Source organism: Pisolithus orientalis, assembly GCF_024613125.1.
Source record: "Pisolithus orientalis strain OTSU chromosome Unknown F5J12scaffold_22, whole genome shotgun sequence".
NCBI classification, from domain to species: Eukaryota; Fungi; Basidiomycota; class Agaricomycetes; order Boletales; family Pisolithaceae; genus Pisolithus; species Pisolithus orientalis.
Genome location: NW_026260803.1, coordinates 338,146 through 355,506, shown reverse-complemented (window position 1 = coordinate 355,506; position 17,361 = coordinate 338,146). Strand labels below are relative to the sequence as shown.

The 17,361-nt window shown below is 49.0% G+C and overlaps 3 protein-coding genes across 3 annotated transcripts; 2 read left to right on the top strand and 1 right to left on the bottom strand.

Moving 5' to 3' along the window:
* Window positions 1-6,672: 6,672 nt before the first annotated feature.
* F5J12DRAFT_928239 (uncharacterized protein) lies at window positions 6,673-8,415 on the bottom strand (the record flags this gene model as incomplete). Its single annotated transcript, XM_051749433.1, has 7 exons — window positions 7,890-8,415; window positions 7,735-7,826; window positions 7,559-7,620; window positions 7,377-7,444; window positions 7,088-7,290; window positions 6,906-7,037; window positions 6,673-6,875 (listed from the first exon to the last, which is right to left on the bottom strand). The coding sequence occupies exons 1-7, from the start codon at window positions 8,264-8,266 to the stop codon at window positions 6,673-6,675; spliced, it is 1,137 nt and encodes a 378-aa protein (XP_051598464.1). The 5' UTR covers window positions 8,267-8,415.
* Window positions 8,416-10,199: 1,784 nt separating this feature from the next.
* On the top strand, window positions 10,200-12,166 carry F5J12DRAFT_225387 (uncharacterized protein). The gene is made up of 2 exons (XM_051738473.1): window positions 10,200-11,681; window positions 11,747-12,166. The coding sequence occupies exons 1-2, from the start codon at window positions 10,354-10,356 to the stop codon at window positions 12,093-12,095; spliced, it is 1,677 nt and encodes a 558-aa protein (XP_051598463.1). The 5' UTR covers window positions 10,200-10,353; the 3' UTR covers window positions 12,096-12,166.
* A 353-nt stretch (window positions 12,167-12,519) lies between these two features.
* Window positions 12,520-15,633, top strand: F5J12DRAFT_841896 (uncharacterized protein). Its single transcript, XM_051746146.1, has 15 exons — window positions 12,520-13,225; window positions 13,277-13,415; window positions 13,478-13,638; window positions 13,693-13,820; window positions 13,870-13,998; window positions 14,050-14,206; window positions 14,254-14,284; window positions 14,339-14,439; window positions 14,503-14,614; window positions 14,728-14,782; window positions 14,846-14,924; window positions 14,979-15,024; window positions 15,079-15,218; window positions 15,269-15,310; window positions 15,365-15,633. Exons 1-15 carry the CDS (start codon window positions 12,637-12,639, stop codon window positions 15,487-15,489), a joined length of 2,034 nt encoding a protein of 677 aa, XP_051598462.1. The 5' UTR covers window positions 12,520-12,636; the 3' UTR covers window positions 15,490-15,633.
* The last annotated feature ends 1,728 nt before the right edge of the window (window positions 15,634-17,361 follow it).

Sequence of the window (17,361 nt, the reverse complement as noted above, 5' to 3'; positions counted from 1 at the left end):
GTATGTCGGGAGATTCGGCAGCATTGGAGCCACTGGGGGCAGTTGCTGAACGATTGGCGTCATAGCCAGTCTGCGACAGTCTGCTTCTCTTGCGGCTACTGTCCTCACTGAGGGGGACTCTGACCTTGGGAGTGGGGATGTGCCTGACCGTGATGCCCGGAAGTGGGCGCGGGCAGAGAGAGCGGGCGAGAGGGGGCGATACCGGACGGGGTTGGGAGACAGGCGAGGAGTATCCCGAGATATGAAAGCTGGTGGGGGATGTTGGAGGTGAGGTTGGGGCATAGACAGCGACAGGGGGAACGAGCCCGTTGTTGTCGGTGTGACAAAAGGATTCTGCGGGGGCGGGGAGGTCGACATAGTTGTTCTCAGTATTCACAGAGTGGGGAGAGTCCATTTAGTTTTTCAGATGTCGAGCGAGCTTGTACCGGTCAAGGACTTCTTCAGCATGTTCTTTTATATGTTCTTCGGGCTCCCACGTATTTGACGAATGCAGGAACCCTTTCCATTTGACCAGGTACCACCTTTTACCGTGGCGACCATCAGTTTTATGATTTAGGATGGACTCGACCTCCCATTCGATCTCATCGTCAACCAATTCTGGTAAGGGTGCTGCGGGCGCAGCTCCATATACCTCATTTTCGATGTAGGGAAAGATCCGAGAGGCGTGGAACACAGGGTGAACCTTCCAAGTTGCCGGAAGGTCCAATCGGAAAGCTACAGGTGACACGACGTGAGTCACCTTGAAGGGCCTGAGTCGTTGGGGCGCAATCTTGTCACATTGATTTTGCACGCACAGATGGCCAGTATCCAGGAGTACCATATCTCCTATCTTCGGTGCAACATAAGTCCCTTTTGAGCGGGATCTCATGACTTCCTGTGCCTTTTTGTGTGCCAAGATCGCAACATCTCGGCTAGCGGCCAATCGTTCCAGTCGTTCTTCTACGGATGGGATGGGAGTGAGTCAGGTTTCGGGGTAAGGGGATGGGTCGTATCCGAGGAGCAGGGAAAAGGGGGTCATTTGGTGTACGGAGTGGACCCTGGAGTTGTGAGCGAACTCAGCAGAGGGAAGTTTGGAGGCCCACGAGTTGGGAAACTCGGAGCAGTACATCCGAAGGTATCCTTCAACTTCCTGATTAACGTGCTCGCTTTCTCCGTTAGTTTGAGGGTGGTATCCGGTAGACAACCTGGTTTTAACCCCTACAGCCTTGTAGAGTTCCTTGGTGAATGATGATGTGAACTGTGGACCGCGATCTAAGATTACTGATTCCGGTAACCCATATCAGGAATAGACGAATTGATGAAACAATTTCGCGAGTCCGACAGAGTCAATGCTCTTGTGGCAAGGAACAAACAGGGCAGCCTTTGTAAGCCCCTGATTGACGATCGTAAGGATAGAGTCATATTTGTTTTCTCCCGAGACAGGGAGATCCGTTATCAGATCCATAGAGATCTGCTGGAAGGGGAAAGTGGTTTTTGGGGTTTCATGTGGAACAACTGGAGGAGTCGGGGGATGGGTTATGACCTTTGTTGTCTGACACACCGGACATCCTGCAACATAAGCCTTGATGTCTTTCATCATACCTTCCCACCAGACTTCTTTTCTCATTTTGGCGAACATCGCCTTTTGTCCCGGGTGGCCGGCTGACTCGTGATCGTGATACAACCGCATGCAGTGCCGGTGATGATCGGGGGGGATATACAACCGGGTAGTTCCGTAACGTTTTGTTCCGTCATCCATGATTGCGACATTCTCCTTTGGTTCCGGACCTTCTTTGCTTTGAGAAGCATCATTTTTGATCCATTCATATAGCTCGGTTGACACGGCGTAAACACCTCTGGCTCCTTTGACTTGTTCCTCAGAAGGGTGAGCGTCAGGCAGCCGATTCCCCTTTGACTGTACCTCAGGTGGGTGGGAATACAGCTTGGTGTTGGTGCGTGACCGTGTAGCGGGTGTGGGAATGCATCCGATTCGACATAGATGGTTAATTTTCTGTTGTTTTTGTATTTTTGTAAGTGAAAAAGTAGGGGAAACGAGACGAATTTGGGATGCCACCCCCTTCGAAAGCCAAAGGTCCAGAGGAAGGACCGTGGCTACCAGGGCGGGTTCCACAACCTCGCTTTTACGCGAGAGGGTATCGGCGGGGACCTGCAGGTGACCGGCCTGCCAAGAGAATTGAACCGGGTATGACTGCACCATTGCAGCCCAACGCGCTTGCCGTGGGGTTAGCTGTTGCGGCTCGCAATAATACTCGAGATTTTTATGGTCCATAAAGACCACCGTGGGGGAAACAGGGGAGATGAGATAGGGGCGGAAGGCTTTGAGTGCGTGGATTACGGCAAGCATCTCCAGGTTGTAAACCTGGTAACGCTGCTCTGCACCTACGAGGGACTGGGAGAGGTAGGAGCAGGGATGCCACTCGTCATCGGATCCCTTCTGAGCCAGAACGGCCCCAGTTCCGAGTTTTGAGGCATTGGTGAACAGAGCGAAGGGTTTGGAGAAGTCAGGAATAGTGAGGACCGGGGTGGAGCATAACAAAGACTTTAGCCTTTCAAAGGCCTCGTTGCGCTCTGGGGTCCAAACATAGGATACTCCTTTCTTCGTAAGGTCGTGGAGGGGACGTGCGACGCTTGAGAACAAAGGGATGAATTTGCGATAGAAGTTGCAGAATCCAAGGAAACGACGAACGCCCGTTAGGTTGTCCGGAGCCTCCCAGGTACTAATGGCGTCGGTCTTCATCGGCGAAGTCTCCATACGCCCTTTTCCAATAATCATTCCAAGGAATTCAATTTCTTCGGCCTCGAAGACACACTTGCTGATCTTGAGGCGAAGACCTTCTTTCTGGCAGATCTTCAAAAATTCCCGAACACGGGTTTGGAGTTCTTCCTTCGTTTTTGTGTGGATTGCCATGTCGTCCATGTACCTGACCTGTTTTCCTCTTTGCGACTCAAAGGTTCGGTCCATATATCTCTGAAACGATGGTGGTGAGTTGCACTGGCCAAAGAACATCACCGTCAGTTCAAACAACCCTTGGGGAGTTATAAACGCTCCTTTCCACTCGTCTCCTTCTTTTACCCTGAGGTTGGTGAAACCCCATCAAACATCAAACTTTGCATAATATTTTGATTTGACCAGTTTGTCAAACAGTGCCTGAGCATTCGGGAGCGGATGTGCGTCTGGGATGGTGAACGAATTGAGATAGCGGTAGTCTTGAATTAGCCGCTTCTTTCCATCCTTTTTGGCAACAAAGAACACTGGAGCCGCTTGAGGCAATGTTGAAGGCCGAATTTTCTTGCATTTTAAGTTTTCATCGAGGAATTCATCGAGAACCTTTAGTTCGTCCGGCGACATAGGATATACCGTAGCTTTCCTTGGCTTGAAATCTTCACGGAGTCGGATCTCATGGTCCAACCCGGGTCAATGAGCTGGAAGCGGAATATCTTCCTCGGAGAAGACTTGCGCGAACTCTTGATATTCAGTGGGAAGTTTAACCTCCTCTTTAGTTGACAAGAGGGCGGCTTTGAGTTCTGTGGAAAGAGTAGTTTTGTTAACTTTTACGTCACCCACTACCTTTTCTTGTATGGAACCATCCTTGTTGAACTTGACGGCATACCCTTCATAAGAAGGTACCTGTTCCTTAATATAAACGTCAGTATCTTGGGTCGGCACAAACCTGTCATCCCAGCATGTAATCTTGTTGTGCTCCCAGTCCATCCTTGGCTTGAAGGTTCGCAGGAACGGCATTCCAAGTAGGATGTGTTCCTTTCCTACCAATGGTCTGACATAGCACTTGATGTGGATGACCTGATTCTTGATGATTAGCCGAATCGAGACCTTTCTTGTAACCCACTCAACGTCTTTTCTGGTAAACGAGGTCGTTTTGAACTTCGTCTTGACATGGTAAGTTGGTATCTTGAGGGTTTGAACGATTCGCTCCGAGATGAGCGATACTTCTGCACCTGAATCGAGGCACACCATTACTCCTGCCATGTAATCTGGTAACCATGCTCTTCCAAGAGGAGATCCGATATGCATATTTGTTTCATCCTCTATAGAATTACATTTTGCGGATAACACAGAAGCGGGACCTGCCTTAGGAGTCTCGGCAGTCCCATTTAAAAATTTAGCCCATGTGCCTTCATTTCTTCTGGGGTCGCCAGACGATCTCCCACGTAAGCGGTCTTCGATCCATCGGTGGAAAGAACGACCCAAACGCCGGGTAAGGATTTAGGCTTAGGCAATTTACAGTCACGCTTGTAGTGACCCTTTGCTCTGCATTCGAAGCACGTTACTTCAGAGTTTGATTGGCGTACGTTTCGCCTTCTTTTGTCGACATCCATCGCATCAGGATCTCAGGAACCTCTGCGGTAATGAATGAATTTTCTTTCATACCGAGATTCCTTTCCTTCGAGGATATGTCTGGTAGCGATTGTGGTCCTTGCTTCTCCTGCGCACTGGATCCACTCGATAACCGTGGTCGGGGCGCACCCGGAGTTAAGGATCCAATCCCTATACTCTTTAGTCAGACCTTTCCCAAAGAAGATCCCTGCTTCACGCGATTCTTCTTTAAGTTGGGCCTTGTTCACAAGTCTGGTAAACTCGGCAATATATGCCTCGAGTTCTTGTTTGCCTTGGGTAATATCAGAGAGCCATAAGATGGCCAACACAGTTTGATCGCCAGATTCGAAAGTAGCTTTGAGACGATTGACGAAGCGCTGGAAGGTGTCTGAGTACCAGATAGTTCCATCGAGAAGCTTGTTTTCATTTTGGTAATTTTCAGCGAATGTCACGGTGGCCCCTTTGGTCATATACGTGAGGGCGAACGAGATCTTGAGAGATTCTGTGTTGTAGACGTGTTTATTGAGGTTAAGATAACCTTCGACTTGTGTGACCCAAGTTTGAAGTCCGTTGTGACTTCCATCGTATTCTCTGGGACGCCTGACATTAAACTCCCTTCCTCCATTGGGTGGGTGGACATCATACAAGTCGTCAGGATCGGCTGGGGCCTTACCCTTACTGGACCCACCAATGGGGCCCTCTGGGGGAATTACCTTTCCGAAGTTCCTGGCGTACCAAGCTCGTAGAGCCGAGTCCGTAGGCGTACCTGTTGGGAAGGGATCACTCGACTGACCTTGACCAGATATCTTTCTCCAGTCTTCTGCCAAAGAGTGCATCTGTCTTTCCAACCTCTCTTTCAGCTCCTCTTCAGAGTATACCTTTGGTGGCATCTCAGGGGCTGACTCTCTGTGACCGATTGTCATGGACATAATGGGTGATTTGCACGCTTCTTGTTCTTCTTTGAGGACTGATCTGAAAGAAGTCTCCGACTTCTGATCGTCTTCTTCTTCTGAACTAAGCGCGACTTCCAATTCCCTAAAGCGGGACAAGTATGATAACTGAGGATTACTAGCTGTGGCTGACAGCTTTAGTTTTCCCGGTATTGGCGGTAAAGGCGGGTTCCTTCCTAGTCCTAGCGGGGTGTTGCGAGGAGGGACTGGAGGTCTCGACTTCAGAGGATTAGACACTTTAACGAGAAGTGAAAACGAAGAACCGAGGGAGGATTTATTTCTCGAAAGAAACCTGTCGGTTAGATAGGGGGAATGTGCGCCAGTGACTTTGCACGCAGGGAGACACGAGCGCAGGTTCTAGGGAGGCAATCTATTAAAGCCTAAAGGCTGCCTGTAGAACGATGGATTTGATTGAGGGTAGAGGGGTGCTTTTCCAAGTTAACAGAGAAGCAGGGGGACGAAGGCGAGTTAGTTTTTACGCGTAGGGAAACCAACAAGCCTTGTTTTGAAATATTGAAATTGGTTTGTTGAAGTTCAGTAACCAAGGATGAGTAGACTTTCGTGAAGAGGTTGACGAGTCCTGAAAGCTGCGTTGAGTTTTTCGATTTTGTTATGCCCGGGCGCGGTGACTTCTTCAAATGGAATAGGCACGAAGCGCGCGAGGTGGGCGACTATGGGCCGAACTTGTCGTAACCCCTATGGCTGAGTTATTGCGATAATCCGACAGAGGTTCTTCCTGCTGGCAAAGCCCTAAGGTTGTTTGCACAGAGGGAGAACAAGGATTGAAGCAAAGTAATTAGCTCAGTTGCAAGCTATCGAAAAACTGCAGATACAGGTCGAAGTATGTAGGTTTATATACCCCTAAGTACGAGTACCGTACCAGTCACGACAGACGCGTCGCGACGCGTATCTGCAGTAGTCAACAATGCTATCAACCAAATAAATAGGAGTCATCCAGTGTCAGAGATGGGGGTAGGCAAGGAAATGAAGGCTATACCGGCTGCGCAATCAGACACGCAGCAAGGAGCCAGACACCGGATCTACAACATAACATAGAAGCAATATAAGCGAGTCAGAGAAAGGGGAAGGATCACGAAGTGAACAAGTCGTCCGTCAACGGGCGGTGTAAGGCACCAGATCAAAGGTAACGAGTCTCGACAGGTATTGGAAATACCTGGACAGCCAGAGATCCAAGGTGTCCCTGGAGCATTTGAGCCCCTAGGATGGCGATGATTATTAAGGACGCGACGAGGCACGTGATGCACGTGACCGCTAGAAGTCGAAAAAGGTAAGACCCCTGATGGAAGCATAACACATGTGTCCTTGGATGTCCTTGAATTTGTTCCTGGCTTCCTTGATGCATTCCAAAACTTCTTCCCCTGTGATTCATGCCTCCTCTGCCCAGTAAATTTTTGCCACCATGCCATTGACCATTTCCACCAGCTTCTCCTGCTTTAGTGCTTTGCAGGTGACCTCCATAACACTAGTCCCACATCCTTTCACCCTATACCTGGTGTCTCTCTCCCTGTTGTCCAGTTTCAGTGTTTTTCCATCAACCTTGATAGTGTGAGACTCAATGTGGTCACCTTCTAGACATGGTGTAAAGGCTGTGTTTCAACCCCAGTCCTCCAAATTGAATTGCTGGAGAGCATATAACAACACCAGAAAGCAAGGGAGATCTTGAACAAAATTGAACCCTGCCACACTGATGAGGCCTTGGTGGTCATAATACCAAATCCAAATGTTGTTGCCTGAAAGGTGTCCAGCACAATTCACTCACTAGCAAGAAAAAAATACACACCTATAACAATACAATTGAGGGCATGCTTCACCACAATATTGGCAGACTGCATCTCAGCAGCATACAGTGCTGTCTGAATTATTACATATCCCCCAGGCTCCTCCATCCCAGGTTGCTTGCTCATGCAAGACTCAGAATTGGTCTCCAATGTGCATTTCCTGGATGCCATTTGAGTGCTTTCCTGAGTGGGCTTGTGAGCTGATCTGCATACTATTGGCTGCATGTTAAGCCTGACTTAACAGTGTAGTTCCATTACTTACATGGAGCCTGTTCTGTGAGTGTCACTCACTCAGCAACAGGGGCCTCTTGTGGCTCTGTTTCTTCCAGTTCATTTCCATCTTTGCCAATCCTCAAAAACTTTGGTTCAGAAGCTTGGTACCTTGACACAAAGTATACTTTGGGAGGAGGCCTCATTTCCAACTTGGATCACTTCAACTCAAAGACACCAAGCACATCCTTCCACAAGCTCACCATGGGTGTCTTATCTTGGCCTATCATCAATACATGCTCATCCCAGCTGCCAAGTCTAGCATCTGTAAAATACTTGGAGTAGTTCATGAATGGAAGAATGATGATATCTGGTTCATGTCTCAAATTATGCTCTTGAAAGAACATCTGTACTTCCTTGCTTTCCTCTTCATGCATACCATCAATCTTCAGCCTCTTCAGGTGTGCAAGAGCAGTGTTGGACGCCAGGACGAAGGGCTGATACAAGTCATCCTCCTGTTTACATGCTATGCTGGTACAAGACGTTGGCAAAGAATGCTAACATCAACACCAGCATGCAAGTCACAAAACTTACTAATCTATGAGAGCCTCCCTGATATCCGAGATCAGAAATCCCTCAATATCTTGGGTGTGCCCATTACATATGGGCAAAACTTTGTTGATGCATCTGTCTAATAGGACATGGCCATTCAAGTCGATAAGGTCATCTGGCGTCTTTGAAGCCCGGCTTAATATGTACTCGAGCATGTCATCTGCCTCGCATTGCTGTGCTTTGCAGACGTCTTCCGCGACCGAAGGCATCAGATCGTTAGTACTTGATTGGTGCCATGAGTCAGGTTTATTTTGATGAGGACAGAAGTGGACGAATGCACAAAGAGCTATTGGTGTTGAACTGTTCGCTCGCCGCAGAGAGGCTTTGGTTGCTTGGAGTCGAATGAAATAGGTTGGCATCTGGAGTGGTGCATGCGCATGGCGGGGAAAGACCTTCCACTGCTGCGCCGCCGGGATCAGACATGGACACTGGCAGGTAAAGATTCACGTTAGATGGGCACTAGTGTTGTGTCGTGATGGGAGCCGGGAGGTTGAACGTTGAACGTTGAGTACTGAGTGGCAAGAGTCGTGCCATGCTCATCATTGTCTGCAAAAGCATGGGCAGCCCGCTGACTAAGCGGGGGGAGCGCGTGCAAGAAAGTGAGGGTCGGGCAACTTGGGGGCTGAACGCAAGCCTTGCCCGTTTTCAATGCTAGTAATTATGCACGAAATAAATGAGTATTCTGCGAAGATAAACGCCCAAATTTGCTAGGTGAAGAACAGGTCTTGCACGGAAACACCCTAATTTGACGGATCAGATAATCGGACCAGTTAGGGTGTGCAGTGCACATTTCCGCCGTCGCAGTGCCGGCTCGTACTCGGGCGAATGAGATATGTAGACCACTGTAAAAATTGACATGCTCGGGTTTGAACGTCATGACGCCGCGGTGGTAGCCGTCTGAGCGACTACAGACAGCAGTGATGCAGACGACTAGGTTCAGCTGCGGAGGTGTGGCAGAGGTTGCGACGACTATTTGCAGTGGGAGTCTTGCCCCCATCACTCAGTTTCGCGACTGTCGTACTAAATATACTCGATGTCAGGAATACAAATCCTGGGATCAGCGTCGCACGATAACCCAAGGTACCTGCATGGGTCCTCTTGGCGCTCGGAGGCCACAAGGATCTGCACGCCGTCGGATGCCCAGTATCATCCGTTGAAACTGACATTCAACGAGGCCATCCAATCCCAGTACAGACCCCCCCCCCCCTCCTTGTCCTCACTACCCTCTCCCTCGCACATTTAGGAATAATCGCTTCCACGCGACTCCTAGTAGATCTGTTCCTAGTCCACGCAACAGAGTCCTGTGTTTTTCACTTCCTCTACCCCCTCTCCCCTTTTGTCAGGTCGGAAGAGGCTGCTAAATTAATAGCAACGACCATTCCGAGGACTACGACCTCCCGCCAAATACCGCTTCCAGCTTCACACGTACCGCCCCGGCCGTCTTCTCAAGAGCATGTTGCAGATGGGCAGGGAAAACGTAAGCGGTTTTTGCTTCATAGACACCCTTCGGTCGTCGGTGCTCGAAGACAGCGGGGACAGTAAACGGGCTACAGTGGTGAAGGATGTCATGGATTCTCTGGGATCACCCAAGCGTCCGTTGGTTATCGGGATACGAAGGGGTAAGACTGCCACCAATGTGGCCCGAGAGATATTCAGGGGTATGGTCCTTGGAAATCGGCCACAGGCGCAACGTGTCAAGGCGCCCACCTGGCAAGGAGGGTGCGTCCACTACACCGATCTTGGAGCTGGCGAAGATTCTTGTCGGTTGGTCTGTCTCATGAGGCGGTCACGAGCACGACCACGTTCCAGAAGGATAAAGTAGCAACCGACGCACGGAGAGACGGTACCATTCACAATCTCGCAATTCGAGCCGAGAGTATTCTGGGGCCCGGGTAAATTCTGCCTATTAGCCCGTCTTCGTCTGCGTTTTTGGCATACATAACCCCTCGGCCTTCCTCCCCCTCACATACACACGAGATACCACTAGCCCTAGCATGGATGTGTCACCTGTCGTCAGATGCTCTCTATAGCATTGGTGTTCTGGGCTGAGGTAGGGCTGCGTGTCCGATATTCGAAGAGTGGACTGAGAAGGGAGGATATAGCGAATGTAGACGGTTGGAGAACCTGACTACAGAGTGGGTTGGGGAGGAGGCGTTGCCGAAGAAAGGCGGAGAAGCATTGCGCCCGACAGAGGAGGATGAGGGATCGGAATTTTGGGAGCAAGCTGTCCCCCAAGTACATCAATCCAACTTAGAATAGTTTGTGCTTGTGGTGATTTTTGACGTACCCATACTCGTGATCGAACCCAACCCAAACCAATTACATAACTTCAATTCGGAAATGTATCTGTTGTATCGCAAGGACTGAAATTCGCAGTTTGAGCAGAGACGTTCGAAGGAGGCCCTCGTCTGGCGACGCTGGAGAGGACAACTTGACGGGTTGTCGAATGCCATCTCTCTGGGACACGACGTCGTTCCCAAGTGCAGTCCTCGCTGCAAGCCTGTCGCTGGCACTGCTCCCCTCCTTCCTGGTACCTGCATGGCGCATTCCCGAATTCACCCCTCGACAAATCATATACGCTAAGAATGTGTTCCCACTTCTACTCGCACCATGGGCCAGCCCCCACGCCAATGATATTAATACTCGGTCGTTATCGCGTCTCGTCCAGATTGCGCTGTCCCTGCGTCTCCCACAAACCGCAATATTACCGTGTTATGTCTACTGGATCACCATCGCTCTTGCGAGGACGCTCACCGGGTTTCTGCTCACTCGTAGTGTAGGATGGGCATACCCCCGATTGTTTAACCACTGGGCCCTCTACGAGACATCGAGTGGGATAGGACCTCCACTTGTGACCTATCTTCTTACTTCTGGGACACGACCAATCCTCGACTTGGTTCGAGGGTCGTTCATCAAGGGTCGTTATTGGGAGAACAGCTCACGCGGGGATGTTTTCCTGGTGGTATGTATGTGTACGATCTTATGCTGGCTAGACGGGGCCCCGTGGACATATGCAATGTCAACGTTGCTGTCTATTTCGTTGACGATCTGGAGAGCACTGTTTTCTTCCCCGTTGCGCGAAAGCTCGCATGTTCCTTTTGGTGGACTCGACCAACAGTATTCGAACAGCAGCTCTCCCCACCCGCGACGCCCTCGTACCACAGGCTTTCGGACCAGTTTATTGGTTTTGTTGGTTATACCCCTTCCATATATTGTCGGATTCCTCTTCAGTTTTGGCTACCATCCTATCCCTGATATTGCACCATCGTCCAGTTCTGGGATTGATCATCCTCTTCTTGAAATCCTCATTCTGTCCTTCCCTCGTCCGAACGACGCAGGCGCCATCCCCGTCCTCTCTCGCACGATATCATCCTATCTGCCCTACGTCAACAACAGTAGTACAACATCACTGTCCGTGTTCACACATGCCCGACAAGCGCACCACCCTTCGTTCGAGCTTGCGAAGAAAGAGTTTAGAGATACTCCCGTGGTGTTTTACACAGACCGAGATTTGCACCCAGATGACAGAGAGGGTCAGTATTTGCATGTTGCAGAGGCATTCAAGTGGGTATACGAACGCCATCAGCGAGATGATGATACCTATCCGAATCCTGCAAAGCCAGCGGAGTGGGTCATGTTGGTCGAAGACGATTTCCCGTTATGCGGGGAATGGGGATGGAGTGGTATAGTTGGTGTAATGAGGATGCTGGAGAGCAAGCGAACGCCGTCAGCATCCATGGGGAGATGGGGCGGGTTCGTAGGTACAGGTGGAAGGTGTGTCCTCATGCTCTCTGGTTGCTTTCTGGTCATGGATATTGATATGTGGGCGTCTTTCTAAGTGGTGTGATCATACATCGTTCGGTGCTGCCTATTCTCACCCACATTCTCCGGATCCATGCGTCCCTTAACTCCCCTCTACCACCAAATATCCCCCGACGTCCTCCAGACATCATCATCCAAGATTGCCTTCTCGGCATCGATCCTCTCTGCCCTGCGTATAATCACCCCACGTCTAGTTCTAACGGCGGCCGCAGTGGCAATCTGGTCATCACGTCGAGACTCGTCATGGACCATGTTGGTAGCGACAAGAGCACCGCCGCCGGCCGCGTTTACAGTCCCGAAAAGTGGCGTTGTGGATGGCGCCATCCTTTCCATGGGCGTGAAGAGGTGGTGGTCGTTCCGGTGTAGCTTTGGACTCGGCAGGCGGCACACAACAGGCCAAGGAGCCTCCATTTGACTTGACTTATGTATACTATCTAATGATTTGCTTGGTCGATGTGCGGTTACTCGGTGGAGGTGTGTGTTCGTTGGGCTGGAGGTTGAGCTATTCGCTCGGCTCATGGTTTTGTGCTCCGAGGGATGTGGATTGGGATGCCATAGCAAACCTGAATCTACACTGGCAAAGGTGAGCACCATTGATCGACACTGAAAGTTGAGTGGGGATCGGATATAGGGAGTGGCTCTTGATGGTAGAATCGTGTCGGTGCTGTACTATTTATTGGGTCGAGGAAACGTGTGCTATATGAATGTAATCGTGTTATGTATGGGTGATGATGCGGGGAGGACTGGATAAGGCGAAGTTAGGCGCTAAAGAAGCGTCGCACGGAGGGAAACGACGAAATGTCCCTACTATGTACAACCTTGGTCTGTTTGACGGTTGCTCCATTCAACTCTCACATCGTGCTACACCTCCATTTACCCCGAATATCTCGCCCAAGCGAGGTTACCGATGCAATCTTCAGCGTTCAACGTAGATCGCGTCGAACCTGACTCTCCTACTCGTAGCACCGTTACCCCTGGTCCTCGTCTCCAACCAGACAAGAGGTATTCTGCAGCTGAACTACGCGACTTCGGAGTGAAAACCTACCGGCAAGTTTGGCAAGAGTTCTATGAGTGGGAGCCTGGATATGCGTCCCATGTACTGACAGATGTAAAAAATCAACCGCTCTTTCCGGTGAGGTCGCGGACTGCTCAGATGGCGAGGAGCTTGGTCAAGAAAGTCGCCGATGGCATCCCCTCGCCTGCCTTACTTAGCGAAAGTGATTCAGAGGCCTGCTCGGTTTCCTTCACTAAACACACTGCTTATGGTGCGACAACTGCCAAGATGATGATTCCCACTGTTGTCCTAGATGCGACCCAATTTCCACCCCATGCTCCATACGAATGTTGTGCGCCGGCATCCAGAAGTATTTCGGTCAGCGAGGGGGACCGTGACACTGCAAAGTTTTTACCATATGCAGATGAGCCATCCTTTCCAGCGAAAACACACCTGGCAAAATTTGCACGCCTTGAGTGGGAGGAGAACTTTGATCCTGATTGTAAGATTCTCTATGTTTCTTCAGCTTGATGCTTGACTGCATACCCGACAGTGGAGATGATTCAACTAGAAACTGCATGGAGGCTTCATGCGGTTGACAAGCTTTCTCTCAGTGATGTCAACAGGATGAATATTGTCAAAGGCATCCACACTTCCCATAATTCAGGGCTTCTATGGGATAGTTGCCAAAGGTACTTTTGTTGTTGCACTTAAGGGAGATTAAACTGTTTCATATAAAATATAATTTGTCAAGGGACTTTCTGCACTGGCCAGGGGCTTCTCAGACCAATGCAAAAGATGGTCTACCAACAAGCCAGGCACCTCAGCAAGATGACTTGCATGGAAGGCTCACATCAATGCTCAGGATTTTTTGTCCTATACTAAATTGCCTTTCCCCCATGTGCCATACACATGGTAGGTGGCATCTCTGATTACTAATTAGTCCATGCTTCTAGACTCTGCATTTAGCCTATCCCTTCTCTTCATATCTCCCCTCAAAGAAACCTCAGATTACTGGAGAAAGCATGAGACTCTCTGAAGGAAACCCATGTGGAGAAAATTGCTTCAGATTGGTGCCTGATATTGAGAGATATGCAGTAAGACCTTATCATGCCTAATATTCTTTAACTCTGCACATCCCCTCAGGAATCTCTTCCACCACCAAGTGAAGTTGATCAAATGTCTTTAGCTGACAATCTTTCAGTCATGCTTGGGATTGCCCCAGATCTGTTTCCCTGTCAATTAGCAATACTTTGCTTCATGTCATGCAAGGAGGTGTGTCATACTAGGTGCTGCTTCACCCACATTACCACTCACATTACCTAGATTTTTGTCAAGCGATTACAACTTTTTCCAGATAACTCCATCCTACCACTTGATAGAGAATCTTCTGCTGCACTCTCCACAGATGGTGAGAGTGGCACTGAAGGAGGAGTAATGCAGGGGAGGAAGAAGAAAAAGAGCAGGCCTTTGGTGCAGTATTGTATGTATTCTTCCAATGGAGTATTACACTATCTAACATTTTAGCAGTCAATGACCATTCCCATGAAGATTTCCCTGTGTCAGCTTTCATTTTGTTTCCATTGCACCATTTTCTGAGGAGTGGAGTACCTAGTCTTGATCCCTGTGCACACCCAGGTACATGCACAACTGCTGCCTGCCAGTGTTATTCCCACAAAATGCATTGCAACCCAGCTTGTAGGTGTGGTTTGTCATGTAAGTAACTCAAGCACCATATAAACTAAAATGGATATTTCATTCATGCCTATATTCTCTTAGGTGTCAGACAATGGCCACCTTGTACATGCCAAAAGTGTGAAGACCACACCTGCTCTTGTGCAATGGGGAAAAGGGAGTGTATCCCAGGGCTTTGTGTAAGATGTGATGCTGGGTAAGCTTGGATGTTCCCCATTCCAGACAAGTTCACATCTTAAAATTTATAACAGAGGTACAAATATATGGATTCATTTTTCAGTCCTTTTCCAACTGGTTCTTATTTTTTACAGGTAGCAAGAAGGATCCATGTACAAACACTAGAATGCAGAGGCATGACACTAAAGTAAGCAAAATATTTGGATGCTACAATTGCACCTATCTTAACATGAATGATGATACTGCATAGCTTCTTGAGGTCAAAACTGGATCATATGGGCTTGGTGCATTTGCAGCAGAAGACATGGCTGTTGATGCCTTTCTTGGCAGTAAGTTGCAATGTGGTACATGGTTTACCTCTCTGGTAGTAACTGCTAATGTAGCATATGTTGGCCACATTTTGTCCAACAATGCTGCTGAGAGTACAAGGTAAGTTGATCTGTCTCTTAAGGACCTTGGATAACTTTCCATAACTGGTTTTAGTGAAATTTTGGCACACAATGGTCACAATTATCTATTTGAGTTCTCTCCTGATGCAGAAATCTTTGATGCAGCCCAGGTTGGGAACCTGACAAGGTACTTGAACCATCAAGGCAATGGAATGGACAATGTTGATGCAAGTTGTGAGTGAGATTGTTGCAGATGCAGACTGATTATTGATGCTTAAATGCAGCTATGCTTGTCAATGGAGAGCATCAGATTGGATTTTTTACAAGTAAGTTTTTTTTGATGCCCAGCAACATGGATCATTTTGAGAAGAATACAATAGAAAGGAGTGTGAATGCTGGGGAAGAGATGTTCTTGGATTATGGTCAGAACTACTGGATCCATCATGGTGGTAACAAGAACATGAGAGATGAAGATACTGCAGAGGATGGGACATCAGTTCAATGAGTAGCAGGCCTTTATATGTATATGGCTTGGTTGGAGTCCACTCTGTAGGTTGGCAGGTCAACATAGACAACATTGCTTGATGTACTATATCAATCAAGAAAGCATTCAATTGATCAATTATGCATTTTTTTTCTAGTAACAGAACATTTGCATCTATATTGAGTCAAAGAGGTTAGAGTCCCTTCCTGAATCAGCATCAAGACTGGTCAACAAATACCACCCAGCACTGGGGGCATGAACTCAGAGGATGAGAACAATATCATAGTGATCCTGCTTGTTTGGAAATTGTTCGCAGATGTAGTTCAAGGCCGCCATAGACGGGGGTTCAAGCGACACCACTGACTTCGTGCATTACGGAGCAGTATTGTTCAAGGGCTTTCCCAGATTTCGGGATGGTGCTTTCCAGGATCGCAGAGTAAGTTGCATCCAGGAGTTTCCCTCCTCTCATCATAACGTTCCTTCATAGTTGCTCCAGCTCTGTTAGGCTTGATGCAATCGCAGGCCAGACGGGCCCATTCAAATAGACAGTCCGCCTTGCGGACCATCTTCTGCACTTCAGTATCTCCGATGTCCGGAAGGTCGCCAAGTTGCTTGGAGACGTATAGCCGGATATCGCGCTCCGTCCACTCCCTCGAAATATCATCCAAGGACGTTGCCTTCATATGCGGAATGGCATTCAATGTACATTCGATATCAGGCAACGGGCGGGATGTCACGAAGACACGGAAGTTATTGGAGAGATTGCAGGCCTGAGATGCAAGCACCGACAGGATGCCTCGATCCTTCCGGACCGCTTTCATCCAGCACGTCGACCACAGTTCCAATCATCGTACCTGACACCATCGACCACGGTTCCAAAATGAGCTTTTCCCACTGTTCCGTGACACCAGACGCAGTCTTGAGCCAATGGTCCTTTTCAGGCACATCAGCCAAAGCCCGCCGGAATGATGGGTCCCGGCCCGCCTGATCACGCGCGATGGTGGTAAATATCTTTTCCTCCCGACGCTCGGCCTGCCTATCACGAACAAAACAACTGACAATCTCCGGAAGGATCCCTGTTCTAGTGCCGTCGAGACACTTCTTTGTTTTGTTGAGATCCGCCCCCTGCATAAGCGATGCCATCGAGGTTGAGGTCTTGAAGTACGCAACGTGCCGTGATCGATCTGAGTGTCCCGAACCGCACGGTCTCGGTGTTGTTGCATCAACGTATCTAACGTCTTGGCGTAGCTATCGACGGCGACCTGCTTCTCAGAGATTATGCTCTTTTCCAATTTCGTCCCTAGGAGTGTGTCAAATTAGATTTCGTAGTGAAAGATGAAATCGACCTACAGAAGCTCTTCACCTCTGAGTAATCCTTGATGAACTGCATAGCGTCACTTATGACCAGCGCAACCTTCCCTAAAGTTTCTGCCATGCTATCGATGTTCTGAATCGTGTCCTCTTCTGAGGAAACCAGACTCCTCTAACACTATCGAAGAGCCCAGAAACCTCATTGTCAAGGTCCACTTGATTGATGAGAACCTACCGAGGATAAGGTAAGAAACGAGGAAAATATACACGAGTAGGAAACGTACCTGTGAAGCCGCGGCCAAGACCGCCAGCGCAATCCGAGCGTAGGGGTGGACCTGCACACCCATGTCAGAGCTTGCGAGCGACAGGAATGTAAATTGCATACCTTTGCAATAGTGCTAACAATGGAATTAAAGGTTTTCAGAGGCTTTAGATATGCATTACTGATACTCTGAATGTTTGTGACTACAACACCGGCCTTCAGGACACCATCGATGGTTGTCTGACCAATCCGTGGAATGGGCTTCACCTGATCCAGTGCCTGTTGAGCGGCATTGATTCCACTACCTGTCGATGCTAGGT